The sequence below is a fragment of the Oreochromis aureus genome, linkage group 1, assembly GCF_013358895.1.
Source record: "Oreochromis aureus strain Israel breed Guangdong linkage group 1, ZZ_aureus, whole genome shotgun sequence".
In the NCBI taxonomy this organism is placed as follows: Eukaryota; Metazoa; Chordata; class Actinopteri; order Cichliformes; family Cichlidae; genus Oreochromis; species Oreochromis aureus.
In genome coordinates this window covers 29,838,146-29,861,296 of record NC_052942.1, presented here as the reverse complement: position 1 = coordinate 29,861,296, position 23,151 = coordinate 29,838,146, and the positions used below count along the sequence as shown (strand labels likewise).

At 38.6% G+C, this 23,151-nt stretch overlaps 2 protein-coding genes across 2 annotated transcripts in view; both read left to right on the top strand.

The window, feature by feature from the left end:
- The window catches only part of LOC116314696 (ras-specific guanine nucleotide-releasing factor 1-like), a 28,632-nt gene extending 12,034 nt beyond the window's left edge, over nt 1-16,598 (top strand). Inside the window, exons 6-27 of the mRNA XM_031732798.2 lie at nt 10-89; nt 499-692; nt 939-1,048; nt 1,444-1,562; nt 2,007-2,167; nt 2,403-2,466; nt 3,322-3,464; nt 3,683-3,765; nt 4,461-4,709; nt 7,564-7,937; nt 8,311-8,427; nt 10,131-10,301; nt 10,669-10,775; nt 10,914-11,026; nt 11,490-11,550; nt 11,649-11,755; nt 11,947-12,031; nt 12,130-12,327; nt 13,266-13,345; nt 13,421-13,538; nt 13,700-13,768; nt 14,900-16,598. Coding sequence (XP_031588658.1) covers nt 10-89; nt 499-692; nt 939-1,048; nt 1,444-1,562; nt 2,007-2,167; nt 2,403-2,466; nt 3,322-3,464; nt 3,683-3,765; nt 4,461-4,709; nt 7,564-7,937; nt 8,311-8,427; nt 10,131-10,301; nt 10,669-10,775; nt 10,914-11,026; nt 11,490-11,550; nt 11,649-11,755; nt 11,947-12,031; nt 12,130-12,327; nt 13,266-13,345; nt 13,421-13,538; nt 13,700-13,768; nt 14,900-14,992 — 2,896 coding nt within the window. The 3' untranslated portion in view covers nt 14,993-16,598. The remainder of the gene's footprint in view (nt 1-9; nt 90-498; nt 693-938; nt 1,049-1,443; nt 1,563-2,006; nt 2,168-2,402; nt 2,467-3,321; nt 3,465-3,682; nt 3,766-4,460; nt 4,710-7,563; nt 7,938-8,310; nt 8,428-10,130; nt 10,302-10,668; nt 10,776-10,913; nt 11,027-11,489; nt 11,551-11,648; nt 11,756-11,946; nt 12,032-12,129; nt 12,328-13,265; nt 13,346-13,420; nt 13,539-13,699; nt 13,769-14,899) is intronic.
- A 184-nt stretch (nt 16,599-16,782) lies between these two features.
- LOC116314697 (pro-cathepsin H-like) lies at nt 16,783-21,968 on the top strand. Its single transcript, XM_031732799.2, has 12 exons — nt 16,783-16,914; nt 17,814-17,845; nt 17,985-18,090; nt 18,361-18,431; nt 18,539-18,643; nt 19,327-19,413; nt 19,513-19,568; nt 19,689-19,770; nt 19,861-19,929; nt 20,228-20,334; nt 21,654-21,782; nt 21,868-21,968. The coding sequence occupies exons 1-12, from the start codon at nt 16,839-16,841 to the stop codon at nt 21,935-21,937; spliced, it is 990 nt and encodes a 329-aa protein (XP_031588659.1). The 5' UTR covers nt 16,783-16,838; the 3' UTR covers nt 21,938-21,968.
- The last annotated feature ends 1,183 nt before the right edge of the window (nt 21,969-23,151 follow it).

Below are 23,151 nucleotides of genomic sequence, written 5' to 3'. Positions count from 1 at the left end.
TTTCATTAGTGAGACCATCATGTTCCTACATCAGATCTTCTACCAGGGCCTGAAGGCCAGGATAGCCAGCTGGCCAACACTGGTGCTAGGTAAGAGGAACGCAATAATACGTTTTTTTTCTAAATTGCAACTAAGAATTTGGTTAAATTTATACATTTTTTCAGATACAACAGAGATTTCTTACAACACAACACGATGAAAGTGTTTTCATCATCGAGAAGCACTGTCATTTTTACGCACATAGTTGAAATCATACCATAAAGGTATGAATTCAACTAAAAATAATGGCTCTACATAGGGTACAACTTCCTTCCTTCCTTGCAAAATATAATAATGATTTATTGTCTGTCGGGTAGGCGACTCAGGGTGAGAGTATAAAAAACATTTTTTGAACATATACAAATACCGAGCACATGACTTCTCCTTCAATGGTACTTTGCATCTGCACTGATTCTTCAGATTTTTATGGTTCATGGAATATTTTGTCTCTTTTTCTAGCTGACCTGTTTGACATTTTACTGCCAATGCTAAACATCTACCAAGAGTTTGTGAGGAACCACCAGTACAGCTTGCAGATTTTGGCTCACTGCAAACAGAACCGGGACTTCGACAAGCTGCTGAAGCAGTACGAGGCCAAGCCTGACTGTGAGGAGAGGACGCTGGAGACCTTCCTCACTTACCCCATGTTTCAGGTAAAATTACAATGTGGATGACTTCACTACTACACATTACTACACGTATTATGATTCAGTGATGTATATATATTTGCTATATGCTAAGGTTAAAATTAATATAAAATACACGAGGCATTAGTGCTGCAACACACTGTGGTGAAATATTTTAAAATGCAATAATGTATTAAATTTGGACTGAAAAGACACATATATCACAAAATCAAACATTTTCAGTCAAACTTATTTAAAGCGCATCTCTTTCAGATTCCTCGTTACATCCTGACTCTTCATGAGTTGCTTGCTCACACTCCCCATGAGCATGTGGAGAGAAACAGTCTGGACTATGCCAAATCAAAACTGGAGGAGCTTTCCAGGTAGAACCATCTATGTAGCTCGACAACACAAACATACTCAGTGGGATCTTTGTCTGATGTAAATCAGAAACTAGTAACCCTGAATTAGTACCTATATTTTAATATATCTTATACTTGGCATAAGGACAGAAAACAGAGCTATAATAGCCAGTGACTCATCCAATTGACGCAAAGTACCAAAAATATAACACAGTCAGACACAAATGTCAGACAGTGTCTATCATTTCTAACAGTTTTAATTGATTTTGTGGTCACTCTTCTCATTTCACGTAGTAGAACAGTGGAGCAAATTCACTATAAGAGTTGATGAATTCTGTAGAAACAAAAAAATATAAAAGAACATACGGCTTTAATTGAGAAGTACCTGAAATCATTAGTATTTGTTGTCCTTTCAGAATCATGCATGATGAGGTAAGCGAGACGGAGAACATCAGGAAGAATCTAGCCATTGAGCGGATGATTGTGGAAGGTTGTGAAGTGCTTCTTGATACCAGCCAGACCTTTGTTAGACAAGGTAAAGAAAACGTTTTCTTGTTTTGTTCCTATATTACAAGGTTTGCAGTTATGGTCAACAAATAAAAGCAAACTTGAAACTAAGTTTTTATGGTGCAAAAAAAGAGAAATCAACACCTCACTAAGTGTAAAAGTTGCTGGTGTATTCAAGCATGGGTGTTTCTTTTATTAGTTTAGGATGCTAATAAAATCCTTGATGAACTGATGACACAAATAATGCCTATTATACACTTTTTGCACCAAAATGTATAGACATTGTTTTTTTGTTTTTGTTTTTTTGTTTTTTCAATTAAAATTATGTAGTTAAATTATGTATTTAATTTTTTCTTCTTTTATGGCCAGTTTTCAGATTATGTATGAAAAGAGAGCATATTCAATATTTGCTTATGTGTTTTTCTTGTACCTGTGTGTGTGTGTTTTTGTGCTTCTGTGCACGACTCCATAGGTTCTCTGATCCAGGTGCCAATGAGCGAGAAAGGGAAGATCACACGAGGCCGGCTTGGCTCTTTGTCTCTGAAGAAGGAAGGAGAGAGACAGTGTTTCCTCTTCTCCAAACATCTTATCATCTGCACCCGAGGCTCCGGAGGAAAACTTCACATCACTAAAGTACGGCAGGATTGACCTAAAGTAGGCCAAGTAGTAGAAAAACAGTAAAAATTCACTCTACATGAGTGTAGGGTACAGTTATGAAACACTTCACCTATTTTGTTTATAAATGTATAATCAGTGTTATACATTGTTATACTGTTAAGTATTTTATCATTAAAGGATGGGCTTGATGATGATCTGTTAGCTGGCAGCATGGTGAATGTGACCTTGTGACCTTTCATGCCTCTTACAGAATGGAGTGGTGTCTCTCATAGACTGCACTCTGATTGAGGAGCCGGAGGGGACTGATGATGAGTGTGAGTTGTTATATGTAGTGGATTCAAATGTTTTCTTAATAAATACATACATCTAGAAGCTGCAGAGTGTTTACTGTACGAAGAGCTTGAAAAATGAAGTGATACCACTTTTCTATTTGGCATCGTCATACAGGCGTAACAATCTAACAAACACGGGGCTGTAACAGTTAGTGAATCACCCTTAAACCGGACGAAGAATGTTTCCCACTTTACCAACTAAATTTTCACAGTTACCAACCAGAATGTGGTGTTTGTAGGGTGTGGCTGGATTAAATGCTCTGCATATAAAACATATTATCTCTACAGAAAGTGTTTTTGCATGATTTCCACCTTTTCCTCTTCACCCCCACATTACTGGAGGTGTCAGAAAAACATGTTGTTTTTTTTAATTTACTGCTATTAAAGTTAGCCAAAACAATTGTGAGTAATTCATCTTACAATTGTTGATTGACTGATATTTGTTCCAAATGATTTAATCAAGGTAATAACCCCAATGGATAAAGCAAAGATTATTGCACTATTGTGCTTCAAGACCCACTTTTCAGATAAGATCATATAATAATGACATTTGTATTTGTGTTTAACTCAAAACTCATTGCAGTAAATTTTGCTCAGTATTTGCAAAATAAAACATTACCGCTGCGTTGCTGTATTGCAAGTTTAATTATTGACTTTACTGTGGAAAGATTTAGGAATATAAAATCAATATAAAATATAAGCATAACGTATGCAGAAAAATAATGTGAACAAACTGAAACAAAAATAAATAAAACAGTAGCTGATCTATTCTAAAGTGTAGCATATTGTTTTCTTTCCTATTTAGAATTTTTATTTTATTTTATTTTTGCCTTTCAGCCAAAGGGGAGCGCAGTGGTCAGGACACAGAACACCTGGACTTTAAATTGATGGTGGAACCCAAAGACGTCCAGCCTTACACCGTGATCCTTGTGGCTTCTTCCCGACTGGAGAAGTCAGCGTGGACAAGTGATATCAGTCAGGTATGTCTCGCCGCTTATGTTAAGAGATTTGATTTCACGTTTTTTGTTGCTGCAGCTTTAAAAAACACTTCTCAAACTCTGTTAATCCACAGATTTTGTCAGTCATCTTGTAATGAAGTGGTAACCAAATGATAAATAATCTCAATATACAAATTCGATTGGGAATAGGCAAGATTTTAGTTACTGTTTTAAGCTTCTTTCTGCTTTCTGCCTTACAGTGCATTGACAACATCCGCTGCAATGGCCTGATGATGAATGCCTTTGAGGAAAACAGCAAAGTCTCTGTGCCACAGATGATCAAGTGAGACTTGGACACACTGTAGCAATAGTAAAGCACATACAAAGTATGTTCAAAAGGCTGCATAAAAATCTCAGATGTTTGCACATGCACATGCTCATACTTACAGGCTCATAATGTAGCCTAATGCTAACATTAGCCCTAAAAATGTATAGGGCTTCTGTGTTAATATTCACGCAGTAGAAAACTGACTTCAAAAGGTGACTAAAAATGGTGAGTATAAAAAAAGTGAGATTGGTTTATAAAGCTGATAATCAGTCCAGAAATGCCACCTAAAGATGAGCAAAAATCTAACATTCACAGGCTGCAAACGCAGGATCACAGAAAACTCATGGGAGGAAAACATGGAGTACAAAGACAATCACACTATTTATACACTGGAGACTAATTGGGAATCGGAAATAGAGGAATGAGACATGGTAAAAAGCGATTAAGACATTCAGACAGAGAGGAAGTAAAACCCAGAATGTGACACCAGAGAAAACAAAGTCAAAGAAAAACAGGAAACAACCTTATAGTCAACTACCTAACACAGATCAAGAAGAACACAGAGGCAAACATGAGAAATAATAAACTTAATGCAAAAACTGAAAGAAGATATAGACCAAGAATTCATGGCCACTAAAGGGCATTTAATTGGTGTAACTGGAGCTACATCTCTATATAACTTTATTAACCTCACTTTTAATCCAATACAGGTCAGACACCAGTTTGTACTGTGATGACGTCGACATTCGCTTCAGCAAGATGATGAACTCCTGCAAGGTGCTGCAGATCCGCTATGCCAGTGTGGAGCGCTTGTTGGAGAGGCTGACCGACCTGCGCTTCCTCTCCATCGACTTCTTGAACACTTTCCTCCACTCTTACCGTGTCTTCACCAGCGCTGATGTAGTACTGGACAAGCTCATTACCATCTACAAGAAGCCCATCAGTGCCATCCCTGCACGGTAAGTGAAATGATTCCAGGAGGTTTAATGAGGGATTTTATGAGTTCCCTGGTATAAACATTTTCACACTAACTGCATTTTAGTTGCTGGCCAAAGCCTTATTTCATCAGTTCTGAGCTTTTAATGCCAACCTTTTTATACCAAGTTGCATTTGAGATATTTCTTAGTTTGCATTGAAGTACAACCCCAATTCCAAAAACGTTGCAATGATTTACATATTTCATAAACCCATATTGTAGTCAGAGTAGAACATAGAAAACATATCAGATGTTTAAACTGAGATATTTAACTATTTCATGACAAACAATGGTTCCTTTTGAATTTTATAGGAGTAATACCTCAACAAAACGGGGTCACTGGCCATCTTTATCACTTTGTAGCGTCCCCTCTCCTTTTAACAACAGCTGGATGAACATTTTGCCTCTTTAAGGCATCTTGACTTTGCATATCTCATCATCTGCAGTACATAATATCATCAAAAGATTCAGAGAATCTGCAGAAGTTGCTGTGTGAAAGGGATGAGGCTCGAAATCCATATTGGATGCCTATGACCTCAGGAGACACTACACTGAAAACAGGTGTAATTCTGTCATGCTCAAAAACACTTCCGGTGTTTCAGTGAACACAGTTCACCATGCCAGCCATAAATGCAGGTTAAAGCTCTGTCAGGCAAAAAATATGCGATATGTGAACATGATCCATAAATTCTGTTGTCTTCTCAGAGCCAAAGCACATTTAAAATAGACTGAAACAAAGTTGAAAAGTGTTCTGTGCTCAGTAAAATCACAATTTGGAATTTTTAAAAAAAAACATGGATGCTAAGTCCTAGAGGGACCATCCGGCTTATTATCAGCACTTAGTTAAAAAACCTGCCCCTGCCTAGAGGTATTGGTAGCATGCATCTGTAAAGTCACCATCAGTGCTGAAAAGTATAAGTGCAGCTAGGAAACATTATAGCTCAGCCCAGCGAGACGCTATTACATGTTTACATGTTTTTCTCAACATGGGTAAATGCATACTTTCTTCATCATCAGTACATGACACCGATCAGTCTCATTAACAGTCTTTTGTTCTCATTTCCTTGCAACGAGACATTTCTACTGAAATTTTCAGATATTGTTTTTGGTGCTTAAAGCAACACAAAGCGAGCTCCATTTTCTTCCATTATATTCAAGAGAAGGAAAACATCTCTACAGATAACAAACTGGGTAACTCACACCAAAACACTCTAGCTGGATAAATAGTTTACTTTATTTTACTGGTTTGATTAATTCGACTTTTGTGTAGCAGAAACTGTGATTAGGTTGTTTCTAAGTAAGACATTCACATGAGTTGTGTCTATGTTCTTGTCTCTCCACATTCACTGTCAGCTTACTTAGCAGGGTGAAAGGGCTTTTTACATTAAACCCTTAGGAGAACCTCACTGCAAGGTCGATCCCTGTGACAAATGCAAAAAACGAACAAGGTTTGACATTTCCAGACATTTTTTTTTTCGCGAGAATGCAGCAACATTGCAGTAATGGTGCAGTGAAGAGACGGCACTTCCCCAGTGTCAGAATTAGTCTCTCACATGGAGTGCCTGTAAGTCGCCCATCACATCCTGCCCAGGTGAGAGGGGACTGGGGAGGAGGCAAGCGAGAGGTCACACCAAGACTTCTTCTGACCGCCATCACAGTTAATTGAGTCCTGCATCCACCCACCTTCTCCTGACTCCTCCTCTTCTTTCTCCTGCCCTTTTTTTCTCATTCTCTCACTTTTATCTTTCTTTCCAGAAGTCTGACCATCCCTCTCTTCGCTGCGCTGTCACCATAGCAACCCTTTACTCTGCTGCAGGACCCCACCCTCTCGTTCTCTCCTCGTCTTCTCCCTCCCTCTCTCCCTTTCTCCCATCATCTGCAGCGGCTCTACGGTATTAAATATTGATGGTGGTGTTTTGCACCCAGACCCTACTCTCCTCGTCCTTCTTCCTTTTTGTCACACTCCTCTCTAATCTCTTACTTAAATATCTCCTCTTGTTTTTCTTCTATCCTGCTTTACTTGCTTTTCTCTCTTGAATCTCCACTTTGCCTTTTGCCTTTATTTTCTTCCTGCCTCCTGTTTCTGTACTTCTGCCCCTCTCCTGTCTTAGTGCTCCCAGCCTTCATCATTCCAATCTATGCTCCTTGCTCATCTCTTTAAATTACTGTTTTATTTTTCTTGTAATTTTAGGCAAGGAGACACAACATGGCTGCAGCTAACACCATACAGGGCTGGAGGCTTCCCATTCGCCCACTCTCAGCCACCAGCCTTTGCTGTGGTGGAATCCATATCCACTATGTTGCTCGACTCGCCCCCTCCCTCTCTGTATCTCTGTTTTTGCCACTGCTATTTTTTTTTTTTTTTTTGCGGTGTACCTCTATCTCTTTCTCCAACTTTCCCCACTATCTGGCTCCTCGTTTCTCTCTCTCTCCATGCCTCTGTGGGCCTCCCCTGGGCTGGTTGCTGTTGGCAGCACCCGTGCCTCCCACACTGTCACTTGACATGCTATTTATAGGCCTTCAGAGGGGGTGGCTCTCAGTGCAAGGAGGATGCTGTCTTAAACAATGTAGCTTAAATAAAAGAGTCAGGAGCTCCCAAAGAGCCTTCTGGTTAACGTGTTCCCTCACTGCTTCTGTGTACAGACACGGAGTGCACCATGCATCCCCCCCTTATTAACATTTCTCCTCTTTCCTATAGTTCCTAGTCACACTGTGGGAATTTTCCCCTCCACAAATTCAAAAAGTTACTCTTTAGCAGTGAAAAATGTTCTTTTTACCCCTCATTTTTCACACATGCCTCCTTTTTCTCTTCTCTTTCACCCTTTCCTCTCCTGTAGCTCTTTGGAGCTTTTCTTTGCCAGCAGTCAGAACAGTAAACTCCTCTACGGCGAGCCACCCACATCGCCACGTGCCAGCCGCAAGTTCTCCTCTCCTCCTCCACTCTCCATCACCAAGTCATCCTCTCCCAACCGCCGCCGCAAACTTTCACTCAACATCCCCATCATCACGGGTGGCAAAGCCCTGGACTTGGCTGCACTCAGCTGTTCTCCCAATGGCTATGCAAGCATGCACTCCACCATGTCACCCTTCAGTAAGACCACCCTCGACATCAACAAGCTCTACGTCTCTAGCACCATGGCCAGCAAAATCTCTGACGAGGGAGAACCCAAAGCCGAAGGCAAAGCTGAAGAGTCTGTCGCCAACAAGCAAGGTCAGAGCCTCTGTCCGAGGGAGTAATGTAGAAATAATTTTTTTTTAAAAGCCTATTTAAGACCTTTTCCTTTGTGACAAAGCAGTAAAAGATCAGCCAAGTTTTGTAAAACTTAAATGTGATTCATTTTTGTATTTATTTTTTTGTCAAATGTTGATTATCTTTTGGCACTTAGGGCACCACAAAATGAGATGCAACTGGTCCCATTATATTTAAGAGAGTGCAAACATCTGTATGAGCAGTATCTCCAAATAAACTCCAGTCTAAACAAAGTCTATTTTGGGGTGAACTGCCTCCTATGACTGTAAATTTCTAGCAGTCTTCTTCTATGTTGCCTTTTTTTTCTCAATGGTGAGTTACTCTGTCTGTTCAGATCTGTCTGTAAGAGAGGAGTGCGATGAAGACCCAAGTCAGAGTGACGACGCAGAAGCAGAAATGTCACCTCCTAAGTCACCATCAACGCCCAAGAACGTCAAGGCAAAAAACTCTGGTAGAGTACAGTAATTCTTTTGCAAATCTTGCTGAAGCTGTTTAAGCTTGTATGTCCGAGGCTTGTTGAAGAGTGTCTGGTGATCTACTCTTATATTCACACCCACCAGTTAAAAAGACAAATGAGCTGGCAGATTGTACGAGCTGGCAAATTTGAGCAGCTTACTGAATAGTGTTACTGACAGTGGAGTGTCTTGGCATAAAAAAGGATAAAATAAAATCAATAATAATGCATAATGTCAGTAGAAAAAAAAATCCACAGGCCTACTGTTCATATGCTTCATCCTCCATAAAATGTACAAAAATGGAATCAAAGGAGGATTTGCCTAGTGTAATTGCACTGGAGACATAACAGAAGTAATACAGGCCAGGTTTCGCATTAGACGTTATATTTCCTGACTTTTTAAGAGTTGGGAGGGCTAAAAATGGAAATGCACTTCATTTCTAACATGTTAAAGTTATGACTCTTGTATTTTCATCAGAAGAAAAACAAAGCTATAGCCAGAAGCTGGTTGGCTTAGCTGAGACAGTGTGTAAATTTAACATTAATCTTCTTTTTGTAATCTTTGCAAAAAAGAGAGTTACATGCCTGCCAGGAAATAGCCAAACACAACAACGTGAGAAGATGTTATCAATTCATGAATTTTGAAACAACACTTAGGCAGTTTTTTGTTGTTTTGTTGGTTTTTCTTTTGTTGTTTCTATGCCTGTGCTCATTCTGCGATGAACTAAAAGTCACTGGCTGTAGCTTCAGAATTTTTTGTAGAGAGAATACGAGAGTGGAATTAATCTCCTCATCTGTCAGTAAAAATGTGCGTCAAATTATTTCTTTATTGCTTATGAAATGCTTAACTTTGCTTCTTCTCGGTTTGTGTCACCGATATGAAACTGTTCAAATGTTACCAAAAAAAAATGTTAAGATAGCTTTCATTATTGCTTCCCATTTCATAGTTTGGGTTTGTCAATGTTTAAAAATGTGAAGTCAGAATCAAAGTCAGCATGAAATATTTTTACCACCCAGCACAGTCAAGTTGTGTGAGACGTGTTTAAAGGCTGAGATGAGACGAGCAGGTAAATAAATATAGCCACAGCGGATTTATATCAAACTTTTTTTTTTTCGGGAAATGATAAGCGTAGCAATTGCCAAATAAGGTCTTGGTAAAAACCACCCACAGCCTCGTGGCCCTCCCCGTAGAAGGAGCATCCACCCCATAGGTAGTCAGGCGCAATTCATCCCCAGTGTGTTCTCTTCCCACGGTGCTGGATACAAGGGAAGCCAGTGCCTCGTGTGAGTAGGTGGAAGGAAACCTTGTACCTTAGCAACGATGTGCGTGTTCTTCTATACCGCCCCCGGCTGAATGGGGGAGGGCAGGGAGGAAGGGAGGGAGTGAAGGAAGGAGGCAGAGAGGCAGACACAGTGGAGTGTACAATGTAACTGCAACAAGCTGCATGATGCATTGTGCTGGGTCTGTTTTAGCTCTCTGTTGCCCTCCAATGGTCAACAACTTAGTTTGATTATGCACATGCAGTACTGTGTGTACAGCATAAACAAGTTACCTTTCAGCCTAATCTTTAAGAAGCTCAGAAAGGTACACTGAAAGTGTTTTTGTAATGGTTGTCTTCCAGAGGAGGTGTCCTTCAACTCTTTTATGTCAATATTGAAGTATGAATTCAAATGAAATCCATTTGTGTTCTTGTCTGCAGAGTTTTCTCTGTTTTCCTTCAACAATGGCATGGTGGTGTCATCTTGCCGGGAGCTGGACAACAACAGGAGTGCTCTTTCTGCTGCCTCAGCCTTTGCCATTGCTACCGCTGGTGCCAATGAAGGCACACCAACCAAGGAGAAGTATCGTCGTATGTCCCTTGCCAGCACAGGTCAGTTACAAAGCTACTACCTCTGTTTACTCCTAGAGACACCTGTTGGCTACCTGGAAGCTTCCTTTGTTCTCTGCTGATGATCTGCTGGAGCCTGCTCATTGAAACAGTCTCAAATCTAGTAATCTAGCCATACTGGATTAGGAATCCATGCTTGTGTTTAAATATTTTTTAGATTTAACAGAGATCAGTAAATCAGTATAATCAAGGTAGTGTCTTCCTCACTAGGGTGCACCCAGACATGTCAGACAACAATAACAGCCCCTGGTGATTTTAGGGAAAAGATCATAAAATATTGATGGTTTGTAACACAAGTTTGTGCTTTAGAAGTTCACTTTTTATGTTACTTTGTTAAACCTGGTTCCAGGTTTCCCTACAGACCAGAGAAATGGGGACAAAGAGTTTGTTATCAGAAGAGCTGCCACAAACCGAGTCCTGAATGTGCTGCGTCACTGGGTCTCCAAACATTCGCAGGTGCAGTCCCCTTTTCTTTCTTTTTTCTTTTTCTTGTTTGTTTCTGTCTTTCTGTGCCCTCACAGGATTAAAAAAAGCAAAAAAAAACTCATAACACTTCAGTAATGACACTGTTGTTGTTCATTTGTGGATCCTCAGGACTTTGAGCTGAACACAGAGTTGAAGATGCGAGTAATCGGCTTCCTGGAGGAGGTGATGCATGACCCAGAGCTGCTTACACAGGAAAGAAAGGCAGCTGCCAACATTATCAGGTTGGTTTTCTGTTATCATTGCTTGATTGCTCTTACCGTCATGTATGACACAACTGTTTGTGAGCACCCAGTGGAAAGAAGAAGCTTTCCGCAAGTGAATTTATCAAGACAAAAACTCTTTTTATGTAGTAACAACAGGAACTGGAGATACAATCCATCAGCCCAGAACTCGGCCTAAATTTTTAACTTTTTTTTGCTGAGCATCAACCCCAGAAAAATGATCTGTTCCTCTGTGAAACACAGACTAGACTTTTAAATGGGTGCAACATCACAAAACAGGAGCTATCTAAAGCACCTGTCCCTATAAAGTATTTGTGCAAAGTACTATGAAGCCAAATCAAAAAGGAACAAAAACGAGAAATTAATAGCTCCTTGAGTGGGATTTTTATATCAATGTTATAGAATTGTTTGGAAAAAAACATGTATCAAAGATCATATAACAGCTATGTCTTCTTCTGTGTAGAACTCTAACCCAGGAGGATCCTGGAGACAACCAGGTTACCCTTGAAGAGATCACACAAATGGTGAGAAAAGACCACAAAAAAGCCTTTTCAGAATAAAACCCTTCTTTTTCTTTGCTTTAGTTGTGGTAATAATTTTTTCTGCTTGTCGTTGTGGTCAGGCCATGGAGGACTCTAAGACTGAACCATTTGAGAGCCATTCAGCCTTGGAGATAGCTGAGCAACTCACACTGCTGGACCACCTGGTCTTCAAGGCCATCCCATATGAGTGAGTACACAGACATACAGTGTACACACATACAGTCACACACTCAGGTGGGTATACAAGCACACAAACAAACATAAACAGATAAAAAATTGTAGAGGTTAGAGTGGGAGGATAGAGAGATGGACACACATGAAATGTTGAAATATTTTTTAATATTTGTTCATTCTGTGTAAACATTTTGTTTTGTACAGGGAGTTCTTCGGTCAGGGCTGGATGAAGAACGACAAGAATGAGAGAACTCCTTACATAATGACGACTACCAAGCATTTTAATGATGTAAGTATTAATCTAAAGATGATTAGATAGATATCTTAGGGCAAGACACGGAACATTTGTAGATATTATCAATGTGTATTTGTTTCTTTTCTTGCTAGATCAGTAACAAGATTGCCACAGAGATCCTGCAATGGGATGATGTCAACATGCGAGTGGCCGTGATTGAGAAATGGGTGGCAGTGGCCGACATCTGCCGCTGCCTCCACAACTACAATGCTGTGCTGGAGATCACATCATCTCTCAATCGCAGCTCCATCTTTCGCCTCAAGAAGACCTGGCTCAAAGTTTCCAAGCAGGTATTAGAAACTCATATGATCTGTCATAATTGGGGTGCATCAGGAGGTCGAGCAGGGCATCTATTAATTTGAAGGCTGGTGGTACGATCCCTGGCTGCTCCAGTCAGCGTACCAAATATCCTTGGGCAAGATACTAACCCAAAGTTGCTCTCCCATGCATCCATCAGAGTATGAATGTGTGTGACTGTTAGATAAAAAGTACTTACACAGAAAAAGGTAAGAAAAAAGTTGCGATTACCTTCATAGAATAAATATTTTAACTGACATTTTCTCTTGTTATATTTCCAATTGTCACATTGTACATGCTTATAGTGCATTGAGGTAAACAGGCACACAAATTCTGTTGGATTCTGGTTCTGTTGGATTATTGTTGGGGGTTTTTTTTAATGTGGGGCGAGTTGTAAATGTTTTAAAATGGTGGTATCTTCTAGAGTCCTGAGTGTAAAAGCAGAATGGTTCAGTCCAATTAGTGGAATATTCTGTGAGGTTATTTAAATCTGTCTGTTCCATTCAGTCAAAAAGGCTGTAGGATGGTGATGTGGAAGGTGTTTTGGATGACGGTGTGCATAAATATACTCCTGAAAGGTCATCTTGACTCTTTGGTTCTTACGTTGGATGTCTCCCTCCATGGTTGCTCGACCAAGCTGACACAGGCCATTTACCATAAATGAAATAAAACATCCTAATTAGTCAGAGATACTTAGCATGCACACAGTTCACGAATGCAATCAGCATTTCTAGCAGTTTCAGTATGTTGTCTTGATGAAACAATGACTTTTTTTTAAGTTGAACGAAATGAATGAAAGTCAGGATGCTCTAAGAGAGTCCACTAATGGTAATTTCAAACAATCCTGTCATTGTCTTCTTCAGTTACTAAAGATTCAGATTACATTTCGAGATTGTGGTAGTAACATTTTAACCCCTAATCTATTTTCTAGACAAAGACTGTGATTGACAAGCTACAGAAGCTGGTGTCATCAGAAGGCAGATTCAAAAACCTGAGAGAAGCTCTGAAGAAGTAAGTAAACCAACTTTTTACTTTTTTAAAACCCTTTTGTGTTAACTGGCTCTCTGACCTGCCTGGTGTCTTCAGCTGTGACCCCCCATGTGTCCCCTACCTGGGAATGTACCTGACTGACTTGGCCTTCATTGAGGAGGGAACACCCAACTACACTGAAGACAACCTTGTCAACTTCTCCAAGATGAGAATGGTACAGAACATCTAACTTTAACCTTGTGCTGTTGTGTAAGGTGTTTTTCACATGCTTGTGATCCATGCAATAAGTGTAGCATTTCTTCATCTATTTATTCTTTATGGGACTTAGTGGTGGACACGTTTGACTTTTATGTGATTTTCTGTAATTTTCTGCAGATATCTCACATTATCAGAGAGATACGACAATTTCAGCAAACAGCTTACAAGATTGATTATCAACCAAAGGTGAAGTTACTGTTCATCTGTATTGTTTTGCAGCTTTCTGTTTCTTGTCTGGATTTGTCAAGTATTGCTATATGAGGTGTGCTCAAAAAGGAACTGGCTGTTGCCAGACCGTTGTCTTCGTACACTGCTTCTGTGCCTTTAGCTCTGCTGCTTATTTTAGATCGTTTCCTGGAAGTCCTGTTTCAGTCTAACCCAAATTTTGTGTGGAGGACCATCGCTGGTGATGAGACCTTTTTTTTTTTATATTCACATGGTCGTGCAGTGTGAAGTCATGCCCTAAGGTGAGACTGTCAACTGAGAGTATTGCTGTAACTTCAGGAGGAGTCTGAAGGAGAACACTGAGTGCACAAGTTGTGCAACGAGTTTGTTTTTACTTCTTGACTGATATGGAAATCAAGTTGAAGGATCACTATTTTGTCAAGATCCAGCTAGTTTTAGAGAAAATTGAGTGCAAGAAAGACAAACTGGACTTTCAGGCAATGATCTATGAGCAGCTGCACTGAAATTCTGCAACTTTCGGATCAGCCAAAGTTTATTCATTGTCAAAAAGTTTTCCTTTGGCCTTATTTAATTTTTTTTGCCTTTTAATTAATGTGTCAAGTTGAAAAAACTTACCTTCTTCCTTTCAACAAGCTGATGTTCCAGCCAATGTTCTGTGTAATCATTACTACACCCATTCAGACAAAGCCTCATGACTGCCTGTTTTTCCAAACTGTTCAATCAGCAGTCATCTTCTTGCGCTGTGGGCGACTGTGTGTACCATCTACTATCATGATGAGTCTGATCTGTTTCTGAGCTTTTTGGCTGATTTGGCCATCTCACACGTGCCTTTCAACTGGAAGTAATATAAAAATGATACAAAACAAAACTTAGGAATACAGTATCAACAATACAAACATCTGAAAACTAGTGAAAGCTGTACACTTGCTGACGCATTTTAGTGAATCCTAAGAATGCAACTTGGATTTGTGCCACGGTAACCAGTGTACTTTCTGAGCAGTGCAGCTATTGCTTTAAAAGAACTCGCTCTCACACAACATTTCCTGTTCTAAATATGTAACCTAAGATCAAGGAAACCTTGAATAACCCGCTCCCTCTCTGTGTCTCCTTATTATTATTATTGTTTTTTAGGTGACAAAGTACTTGCTCGACCGCAGTAATGTGCTGGATGAGGAGAGCCTGTATGAAGCATCCCTGAGAATCGAGCCCAAAATTTCATCATGAAGATGATCTCTCTCTCACTCTGCTTTCATATTGAGTGTACATAAACAATATATCAAAATGTACATTTACTATTATTTGTATTAGACAGAGTAGGCAGTGCCCTTTTACTATATGCTCCCCACAGACTCGTGTATATTCGTTATTAGAGACTGAGTGTAAGTCCAGAGAGGTTTATTTCTATAGTTACAGAGTATTTATATGTTATTTATTGTCTTAAATATCATGTTAACATTAAGTTATTTATTTTTTAAATTTGTTTAGCCATATCCTAAAGGGAACGTGCAGCACCAAATGGTTCTCATTCGCAAGAAATGTTCACATTTACCACATAAAGGTTAACTCCCCCAAATCAAGAGAGAACCGCACATAACTGGAGTTATGTTTAAACAAGTTTCCATATAAATCTGTGTGATTCTTGAGGATTTTATTGTTTGATTTGAACTGAACAAGGCTGATAACAATATTTTCAATGATCGCGAGGGACTTGCTGAATGTAAATATATTAAAATGCTACTGCAAGAAAATTCAGGCAAGTAATGAGATCAAAAATAGGATTTGATTTTATGAAAATCTTAATGATTAAAACCATCAGACTATCAAATCTGGATAACATCTCTCCTCTTTCAGTCCATCTTGTCCCACCTTAGAGAGGAAGGAAAAGTGAGACCGCTGCAGTGGCTGAAGCTGAATCATGTGCTCTGATGTTTTTATGTAGCCGCAGAGTAACATAGAGATTTGAAAGTGCTGGAGTCAGCCTGACACCTGCCGATTCGCTGATAAGCTTGTTTGTTTCTTTGTTTGGAGAGATGGGTTTTTATGCTTTGCTTACTATCACATAATTCCCCTGGTGGGCAACATGATGTATATACAGTATAAGCACCGGGCAATGTATGTAGCAGATGTAACCAAGATTGAGCCACTTCAGGAAGTTAAATTCCCAGCTTTTACACTCAGACAGTGATAGCATAGTTGTTATGGTTAATCCTCTTTGGCCAGTGCATTATGGTTTTGCCTTAATCATGAAATGGATTATATTCCACAAAAGTATGTAAACTATTTTGTTCTACGATTTGCCGATAAAGCAGAAATATTTACTGTGTACAGTACTGTGTACAGGCAGTCTGATGCATTTCCTAATGTGCAATGTGTTAAAAAAAAAAAACATATCCCTCGAAATGTGTTATCCTTATGATCGTTCAACTCTGTAATAACTTTTCTGTGTATGATACTTTAAAACAAATGTTGAAAACAACTTATAAGTGTAACACATTCTGTATCCTGTCTATTCCAATGTGTTAGCAGGAACTATACAGTAGTAATATTGTGCTTCTTGAAATATTTATATGTATTTTTTACAGGCTTTGTATAGAAAAACATCTAAAGCTTAAGTGGCAGGCATGTACCACTTTGACGTGTTCAAATGGAATCTATACCTAGAACCGTATGTGTACTGTATTTAAACCCCACCCTTGCACATGAATCTTTACTCTCTAACAGGCACATCAAATGTTTGCAGTGAGCAATACCCAGTGATATGAGAATTATCTTTCAGTCTATTTCAAAAGCTTGAGTAGTATTTCCAGTTTTGTATAAAAGTGTATTCTTTCCCGATTACCTCTTGTTAATAAATCTATTCTTTCTCAGGGGGAGAAGTGTCTTACAGGCTGCACTGTTTGTTTTAACACTCTGTTCTGAACAGGGTGCACTGGACCATAACCTTTACGACTGTTGCTTTGCTGGGGGGAAATTCAAAGGGGGTTTCAGTAGTAGGGGCTCTTAGGCAGTCATAAAAAGAAGTCAAGTCATGTGACGCCCTTAAAGCTTGCTGTAATCTGCTGCGGAGAGTATGGCTCTGACTGTTGTGTGGTTTATTACGGCCATTTTTAGCTTAGTCCATTCATCACCTTTAATTTCAGTCAAAGGTAAGTGTTTGCCAGATTTTCAGCAGTTTATTGTTGTTTATTTTAAAACTTCACATTTTTTTTCAGCAGCAGCAGTTGCTAGAATTGAAATTCAGTTGCTTGAAATTGAAAAGGCAGAGAAAAAGGGTGAAAGAAGTGTTCATGTCCTTGGATTCTGTTAAAAAAAATGTTCAGTAACATACTGTAAAAGCAGTCATGCAGAAACCAACGTCTCCATTTTTTATGGGATTAGTTTAATTTTGCTACTTTTCATTGAAGAGATGAAGCTAATACTATTTTCCATTTTGCTAAAAGGTTTATGAAAGCATATTTCATATGAGCACTCTAAATGTTTTCTGCTCAATTTATGTGAAATTACAGCTGTCGAATGAACATGAAAGTTTGTTGATGAGCTCATGAGGAATGGATAACGTGCTTAAAATTTGTACTTAAGCATAGTACTTGGTAACAGATTTCCCTGATTTTAATTCTACTTGGGTAGTTGTGCATGATTCAGATTGCAGTTTTCCTACTGGTCCTCAGTGTAGCCCAGTAATAGTTCATCTTCTAAAACCTGCTGTTTTAGACAGGGGATTGTTTTTTTAAACAGCAGCTGGGTGGGGCCACAGATATTTGCCTGAGATGATCATATTAGGGATTTCTGCTCTCGCTAACACAGAGATCATACAGATCCAATGATGCTAATGATTTGAATGATGTTTATGTAAGATTAGAAAAAAGCTAAGAAGAGTGTTGAGAGCAGAATAAGCCTATGCTTTTGGCTCATAAGGGTTACTTGTACATACACCTCTGATGTTAATATTTCAAACAGCCTTTGTCTGTTACTAAAGATCAAGAAAAGCATAAAAGGTCCATTTTAAGTGTTACTTAACCCACTAAAAAAATTTCTTTCCCATTAGATGAATATGCTTTCAAGCAGTGGATTTCAGAGGTATGTGCATTTTTAAACTAATGAGATTTTGACCTGTATATTCTGACAATTTTGTTTTTTTGTATGTAGTTGAACATAGTTTGAATTTTCTTTCCTTTGTTTCATTATGTCTGCTTTTATGTGTTTTTGTTTTGTGCAGCATAACAAAGTTTATGGCACTGAGGAATATCACCACAGACTCCATGTATTCAAGCAAAATAAGAGGACAGTTGAGCAGCATAATGCTGGGAATCACTCCTTCACAAGTACAGTATAGTTCTGCTCCAATTTCTGCCTCAGAATATGCAATATACACTCACTGGACATTTTATTTGGTACACTTTACTAGTACCAGGTTGGATCCCCTTTGGCCTTCAGAACAACATTCATTCTTGTTGCCATAGATTCAACAAAATGCTGCAAATGTTCCTCAAAGAATGAAGAACAAATAAATGAAATAAAAAACATTTACTGCTTCAGAATGTTATAAAAAATTATCATCCAGTTCTCACACTGCTCTTCATTTTTAAATCTAGTGGGCCTGAACCAATTCTCAGACATGACATTTGAGGAATTCAAGAAATTCTACCTTTTCACGCAACCTTCGGTAAATTACCTGATTTTATAACACTGCACACAACAGGTGCTTTTGTACAGAGTGCTGGAGTTTGTCTTTGATTTCCTTTATAATCTTTTGATTTTCGCATCTTTTAGACCTGCTCAGTCATTAAAGGCAGTCATGTCAAAAGGACAGGTCCTTATCCTGAGTTTGTAGACTGGAGGATGAAGGGCGACTTTGTGACTCCTGTGAAGGACCAGGTATCCTCATACGTTCTATAGCTCTTAAAGCCTTTATAGCCATATTCTCCTTTTGTTAAGGAAATATCGTGCAAAGTACAATATTTACAAAGTCGTACAAAGTCTGTATTTTTTGTGCTTTCTTTGAGTTGCATTGAAGCACAAAAGTGCTTGCATTGAAGTGTTTAATCTCCAGAAATATTTTGCTAAACCTTAAAAATGTACCACCTTTCTGAACAAATACACAGTGTCAATTTTTTTTAAGATGTAATGAAAGGAGAGGAAAAAACTGTGACTCTCATTTACTTGTAAAAGTGGCCACTCTTATGTTTCTGCTAGTAAGTTATAATATTTACCCTTTTTTTCACTTTCATTTTTACAGTTATATTCTATGAGAAACATGTGGCGGGACACGTTTCATGACTAAACTGATCAGTGAGAAACAAATACAACATAAAGAATATGTTTTCTACATGTGCAATTTTTTTTAAACAACATACCTCAGTCACAGCCTCTGAGAGAATATATTCTATAATATATTATATTATTAAATATTCTAAATAGAGAGTTTCATTTACAGATGGTTTCTTCAGTTTTCATTTACATTTTACAGCACCAAAAATTATCGTGGTAAGCATTTATATATTTGTGCCTCTTTAACATAACTGAATTATCAGTTGTTTGAGTTGTGTTTGTATCTTTAGGGTTTTTGTGGCAGCTGTTGGACCTTCTCCACCACTGGCTGTCTGGAGTCAGTGAATGCTATTGCTACTGGGAAACTAATACAATTGGTAGGAGTTATTATTATACACAAATATAGCTGGCAGAAGAAAAGTATCCATTGTTTCTGAGTATATTCGATTAATGCTCTTTATTTATCTCTGTTTTAGTCTGAGCAGCAGCTGCTGGACTGTTCCAGAAATTTTAGCAACTATGGATGCTTTGGGTAGGAATCATGTTTGTTTGGCCTATAACTATAACGTGTAAGATATTTTATGTTATAGAAACAGCATAATAATATAAGTATAGAATTTCAATCAATCAAAGGCTGTGTGGTTTATTTCAGTGGGTTCCCCAGTCAGGCATTCGAGTACATCAAATACAGCAAGGGTCTCATGAGAGAGGAGGATTATCCCTACAAAGCCTTTGTATTATTTTTGAGAGTAAAATCTTTCTTTCTTTATTTTTTTACATATGATAAAATATACAATAAAAAAGTTTTATCTTTCCTGTTTTAGGAGGAAAAATGCCATTTTGAGCCTTCACTTGCAGCTGCATTTGTCCAAGATGTTGTCAATATAACAAGTGTGAGTGTGCGAACAAATAAAGTTGCACTGTGGATGAAATTGTACAATAAATGTGCTGTGTGAGTGTCTTTGCATATGCTGGTTAACAAAACAACAGATCAATACAGTAAAATGCGTTTTTGTTGTTACCCAATGGGGGGGAAAAAGTAACTGTTTTAAATAATCTGAAGCAGTTTGTCTTATATATATTGTTTAATTTTTACTATTAAAAAAGGCAACTGTTTTATAGTAAATAGGGAACTCCTCATACATCGACCTACTCAGGTATATGTTATAATTTGTGTGTGCCCATTCACAGTATGATGAAAAGGCCATGGTTGATGCAGTGGCCCGGCTCAATCCTATCACCTCCTGCTTTGACGTCACAGCTGAATTTAAGCACTACAAAGAAGGTGTTTACTCCAGGTGAGATCAACAAGCACTCATGCATTTACTACTATTCAAGAAGTAGAGCTGGTCTGGGATTTTAAGAGCAGACCAGAATATACTAGCCTCACTTTGTTTCTGTTACTTACACACTAATTTAGACAGACAAACAACATATTTTTACTATTTGGATAAAATCCTTTGCAAAGAAGTATAAAACATTTTTTTTAAGCCTCTGAAAACTACAAATGGGGGACTGTGTATAAAGAAGTATCTCTATGATGACTGTCATACACAGTGTTGGGGAGTAACGGAATACATGTACCGCCGTTACGTATTCAGAATACAAAATATGAGTAACTGTATTCCGTTACAGTTACCGTTTAAAAAGGTGGTATTCAGAATACAGTTACTTTGTTGAAATAAATGGAATACACGGCGGTACTTCCCTGTTTCATATTGTCGCGGGTCAGGATTGTTTGGGTTTGTTTGACAGCTACGTTCTGTTGTTCCAGGCGGCAGCGTTACGGTTGCCATGGTTACAGGGTGACGCGCTCTCTCTGCGTGTTTCCTGGGTGAGAGAGCGCTTTTTGTTGTTGTTGTTGTGCTAAGCTAAAGGCAGAATGCTACAGGCATAGCTCTAAAGCATGTAGCCTGATGGGCAGTGTAGTCCGTGCGGCAGGGAGAATGGACTACCATACCCGTTATGTGTCTGTGAGCGAGGGAGGGAGAGAAAGGAAAAGTCCGAGCTGTCACGGAGCAAAAACGGGAGCTGGAAGCATGTAAATATAATAATAACCACTGCAGCCAAGAAGAGTGCCTGAGGAGCCCATTTGTAAGTAAGCTATTAAGACTCAACTGTACACTGTGTTCGTGTTTTCCTCCGGAAAAAATAAGTTCCGTTGGAGAAGCCTTTCAACGCCTCTGTCTCTCCGCAAGCAAAGTTGACCCAGACAACAAAGTAAAGCTAGTTTTCGCTACCAGCCCGACACGAACCCGACGTATTAGCCAGAGGTCCCTTTACTACGTTTCGAAGCGCGGACCTTCAGTAACAGTAATAAATCACAGCAATAGGACATTCATGTAGTTGTAAACAGCATGATAATATATTAAGTACTCCAAAGTATTCAGAATACGTTACTCTCATTGAGTAACGTAACGGAATACGTTACAGAATACATTTTGGGGCATGTATTCAGTATTCTGTAGTGGAATACATTTTAAAAGTAACCTTCCCAACACTGGTCATACACCACATATTTTGCAAATGTAGGATGTAATATAATATTGAAAGAGACAATCTGCCCACTCAACCTTCAAAAGACATGTGCTCTATTGATCTAGTGTTGTCTATTTAGCACCCAGTGTAAGAACACAACAGACAAAGTGAATCATGCAGTCCTGGCGGTGGGGTATGGCACCGAGAAGAACGGCGTGCCGTATTGGATTGTGAAGAACTCTTGGGGCACAGCCTGGGGAAAGGATGGGTAAATATAGTCTGTGTGTATCTGAGCTTTATGACTTGTAACAGCTTGCAAGAATTCCTGATATCTCTCCTTTTTATTTCATCAGATATTTTTTGATCGAGCGTGGAAAAAACATGTGTGGACTGGCTGCCTGCTCTTCTTACCCTCTACCTTAAGCATCTAAATAAAAGGGCAACAAAGTGGAAACTCTTGAGCATGTGTGTATCGAAATGTATTTTATTCAGCCTAAAGGCCTGATCTCAACTTACGGTTTCTAACATGTTTTCTGGAAGTTTAATTTCTAAACACCTTATTATGTTTTTCTTAAAACTGAGACATGAAAATTTTGAGTCAAATGCAAGAAAAGAAAAATTCAATCATTACTTTAAGACACAAACTCATTTTAATAATTACATTTTGGGGAAAGGAAGCATATGCTTTACATTAATACAGATGTACAGTACTTCTTTCTAACTATTCTTGTGCACTTAGCTATACTGCATCTCGACTAGTATGTATCATCATGTTTGCACAGGTTTATTACATTAAAACACCTTTTCCCCATTCAGTCTGTCTCACAATAATAGATGAAGACGTTTCAGTGTAGCTATGTGCATGTGTATTATAAAATGCATAGGTAAGTGTAGCACAGAACTATTTTTCTGTTTTTCCACAAGCCTAAAAAAATGTGATAAAAAACATAATTGTGTGGATGTGTATGTTTTTCCAAGTGATCTTGCGATGTTTACAAAATTCATTTTAAATAGTGTGTTTCAACATGGTCTAAGCAGTGCTTGTGCGTAAAACCTCATCACTAATGTCTATCAAGAGGCTACAGTGGGTGCATACATAGATTAATTACTGACTAATAATCATAGTATGGTATATCATACTTTAATAACTGCTTTAGTGAAAAACAGATTTTTCTAACATGACCTATAGTGCTCCATGGAAACAATATAGGCCACATATTTCAACTCAAGACCCTGGGGCCAAAGGCAGGCCTTTGCAAATTACATGCCAAACTAAACAAATAAAGATTACATGTTGATTTTACAGCAGCATTTATTTTTATGCACCATTGTTGATTATAGAACATTTGTTGAGAACTTTATGTGGCCCAAAATCAGGACATGAATTAATCATATTTTAGGTTTTTGATTATCTGTTTAATCTATTTCTTTGCAAATAAAAAAAGTTAATGTAATGTGTGTTTCTCTCATATATAAAGATTTTCTGTTTTATCCACTGACAAACGTTGGCAGTTTGTTTGTTAAACGTTAACCAATAGCATTTGTGAATAAATAACCATGACTTTCCTGTCACTGCTATTCCCCTATCCTGCCATAAGATGGCGACATCATCCCAGCAGAAGCTGTGGCCAGCTTGG

What these genes read in the sequence shown, in the direction of transcription:
- LOC116314697 (XM_031732799.2), top strand. Translation starts at nt 16,839, where the DNA reads ATGGCTCTGACTGTTGTGTGGTTTATTACGGCCATTTTTAGCTTAGTC. An exon ending in CTGGGAAACTAATACAATTG is followed by an intron (nt 19,414 to 19,512) that starts GTAGGAGTTATT and finishes TCTCTGTTTTAG; the next exon opens with TCTGAGCAGCAGCTGCTGGA. An exon ending in ACAGCCTGGGGAAAGGATGG is followed by an intron (nt 21,783 to 21,867) that starts GTAAATATAGTC and finishes TTATTTCATCAG; the next exon opens with ATATTTTTTGATCGAGCGTG.